The 2,842-nt window shown below is 42.0% G+C and overlaps 1 protein-coding gene across 1 annotated transcript; it reads left to right on the forward strand.

The window, feature by feature from the left end:
• Positions 1–842: 842 nt before the first annotated feature.
• Positions 843–1,796, forward strand: LOC105093537 (olfactory receptor 2T11). The gene has a single exon (XM_010985408.2). The coding sequence runs from the start codon at positions 843–845 to the stop codon at positions 1,794–1,796; it is 954 nt and encodes a 317-aa protein (XP_010983710.2).
• Positions 1,797–2,842: the final 1,046 nt, after the last annotated feature.

A 2,842-nucleotide genomic window follows, 5' to 3' on the forward strand; every position in this document is an offset into this window, starting at 1 on the left:
GTGAAATGATTTCCTGAGCTCTGTGAAACACTCTAGAAAATCAGTTGAATTCATGGAGGGAGTCATGGGACACTCCAGTGTACAGCCAGTAGTTTAGGAGCAGGGATGATGATCTGTATCTGCAACTGGCATCTGAGGTGGGGTCAGTCTTATGGAACTGAACCCCTAACCTATGGGACATTTCCAGAAAGGTAGAGTGAGAATTGAATTAAATTGTAAGACACCAATCTAGTGTCTATAGAGGTTGGAGATTACCAAGGTAAGGGGAGAAACCCCCACATATTCAGAAGCGTCAGAAATGAAAGTATTGAAAATAGAGGAGACACACAGGAAGCATTTGTTTTTTTCCTTTACACCTTTCACTTAATATGTTGTTTATTCTGCTCACCTTTAGCCATCCAAATAATCACTGAATTAATCATCCTTTCCTCCAACCAGTATTTACCTAGCCCTACTACGTGCTGGACGAGATTCTAAAGGCCAAAAATGCAGAACAAACTGGGCAGATCGAGCTGAAACTCTAAGCAAGGTACAGCAAACACCAAAATTCTTATGCAATTAGCACACTTTATGTACTGCAGCATAAACACAATATAAAAAGTGTTGTTCTCCAAAGAGAAAAAAAAAGAACAGGTTTATAGTTTATGATTTATGATATGTCTCTTGGTCCATTTGTTTTTGTCTCTAGCATTATGACATTGAAAATTTTATTGGAACCAGTGGCTGCTGAGGTGTCATCTCCAATGTGAGTTTCTCCCATATAAGAAATATTTTCTTTCTCCTTTTTTTTCCCCTGGTATTTGTGGCTTCCTGCTCCCCTGGAGCTGTCATAGGCAACGTCAATGAAGAACGGAACTTCATCCTCTGACTTTATCCTCCTGGGGCTTCTGGTAAACCCTAGAAGTACAGGGATTGTCTTTGCGGTCATCTTCGCTATTTTTGTGGTGGCTGTAACTGCAAATTTGGTCATGATATTCTTGATTCAGGTGGACTCCCGCCTCCACACGCCCATGTACTTTCTGCTAAGCCAGCTGTCCATCATGGACACCCTTTTCATTTGTACCACTGTCCCAAAGCTCCTGGTGGACATGGTTTCTAAAGAGAAGACCATTTCCTTTGCAGCCTGTGGCATCCAGATCTTCCTCTACTTGACCATGACTGGCTCAGAGTTCTTCCTGTTGGGCCTCATGGCCTATGACCGCTACGTGGCTGTCTGCAACCCTCTTAGGTACCCAGCCCTGATGAACCGCAAAGTGTGTCTTCTTCTGGCTGCTGGAGCCTGGTTTGGTGGGTCCTTGGATGGCTTTCTGCTCACCCCAATCACCATGAATGTCCCCTACTGCGGCTCCCGCAGTATCGACCATTTCTTCTGCGAGATCCCTGCAGTTCTCAGACTGGCCTGTGCTGACACATCCTTGTACGAAACCTTGATGTACATCTGCTGTGTACTCATGCTGCTCATCCCCATCTCGATTATCTCCACCTCATACTCCCTCATCTTGTTGACCGTCCACCGTATGCACTCGGCTGAGGGCAGGAAGAAGGCCTTTGCCACGTGTTCTTCCCACTTGACTGTAGTCAGCATCTTCTATGGGGCTGCCTTCTACACGTATGTGCTGCCCCAGGCATTTCACACCCCTGAGCAGGACAAGGTGGTATCAGCCTTCTATACCATCGTCACACCCATGCTCAATCCTCTCATCTATGGCCTCAGAAACAAAGCTGTCATGGGGGCATTTAAAAAGATACTTGCACAATGCTTATCTGCTCGGAAAGTATCCACAAGTGATGGTTAGAGAGTCAGTACACTGGGAACAGGTTTTCCTAATAAGATCCTCTATGTGCCCTGTTTCACAAGAGACTATGGAGAGTATCTGGTCAGGTGTCAAAGATTGTTTATAGTTGGCAATTAAGAGGATTTACCTTGGCTGGTTTCTTCCGCATAGATGAAGGGAACCAAACATTTTTCATTAGTTGTGCTAGACTTTTTGGATAACTATCAAAAGCAATGTATTATTAGGTAAGTAAAAGAATTCCTCTGATCTTAGTTCTTATCTCTTGGAAAAAAAGAGAAAAAAAAAAAACAACAAAGCAGGTATTAGAATTTAAGCAACTCTCATAAGGTCCCCTTTACATTCGCTTCATGGTCAAACAAAACAAAAAACCTTCCAAAGCTACAAAAATTTGGTGCCCCAAATTCTGCAATTATTTTTGTATGGATAAGAAAAAAAAATACCAATTCACAGGTGACTAAGAAGATAAATCACAAATTTAACCCTGCCTTTAATTATTGGATTTTCCCCAGTGGATTATAAACTTTATGATCACCTTTACAGCATTTGTGTGAAAATACTGACTTTCAAATACTGGGCCACAACAGATAGTGGATAGTTGAGCTAAACTGAGTGTGAATTTATGAGTGTCTGAGCTTTACACACCTACTCAAAGTGAATAGACTCTAATATTTAACATCGAAAAACTCTATCATGCTTCCTTTCATGTTATTTTAACAGCAGAGTTCTAGAAATGGGGAGAAAACTTACACTGCCCAATGCTGTGATTCAACAAAATGACATGAATGCATTTTTAGTTTTGTTCAGAGATGAGAAGTTCTTGAAGAATTCTCTGTAGAGGCATAACTTGGTAAGTTATGCGTTTTTAGAAGGATCTCTATGTCTATGGTTTGGAGACTAGAGCAGGGAGCTAGGCTGGATACAGGACAACAACTTAGGGGGCTTCAAATGAGAGACAAAGATGGATTGTGCAGGAAAATGACACAGCAGGGTTAAGCTTGTGGAGGGAATGGCTGTTAGGAAAGAATATGGAATGAACGATAACTCAA

Source organism: Camelus dromedarius, chromosome 3, assembly GCF_036321535.1.
Source record: "Camelus dromedarius isolate mCamDro1 chromosome 3, mCamDro1.pat, whole genome shotgun sequence".
NCBI lineage: Eukaryota > Metazoa > Chordata > Mammalia > Artiodactyla > Camelidae > Camelus > Camelus dromedarius.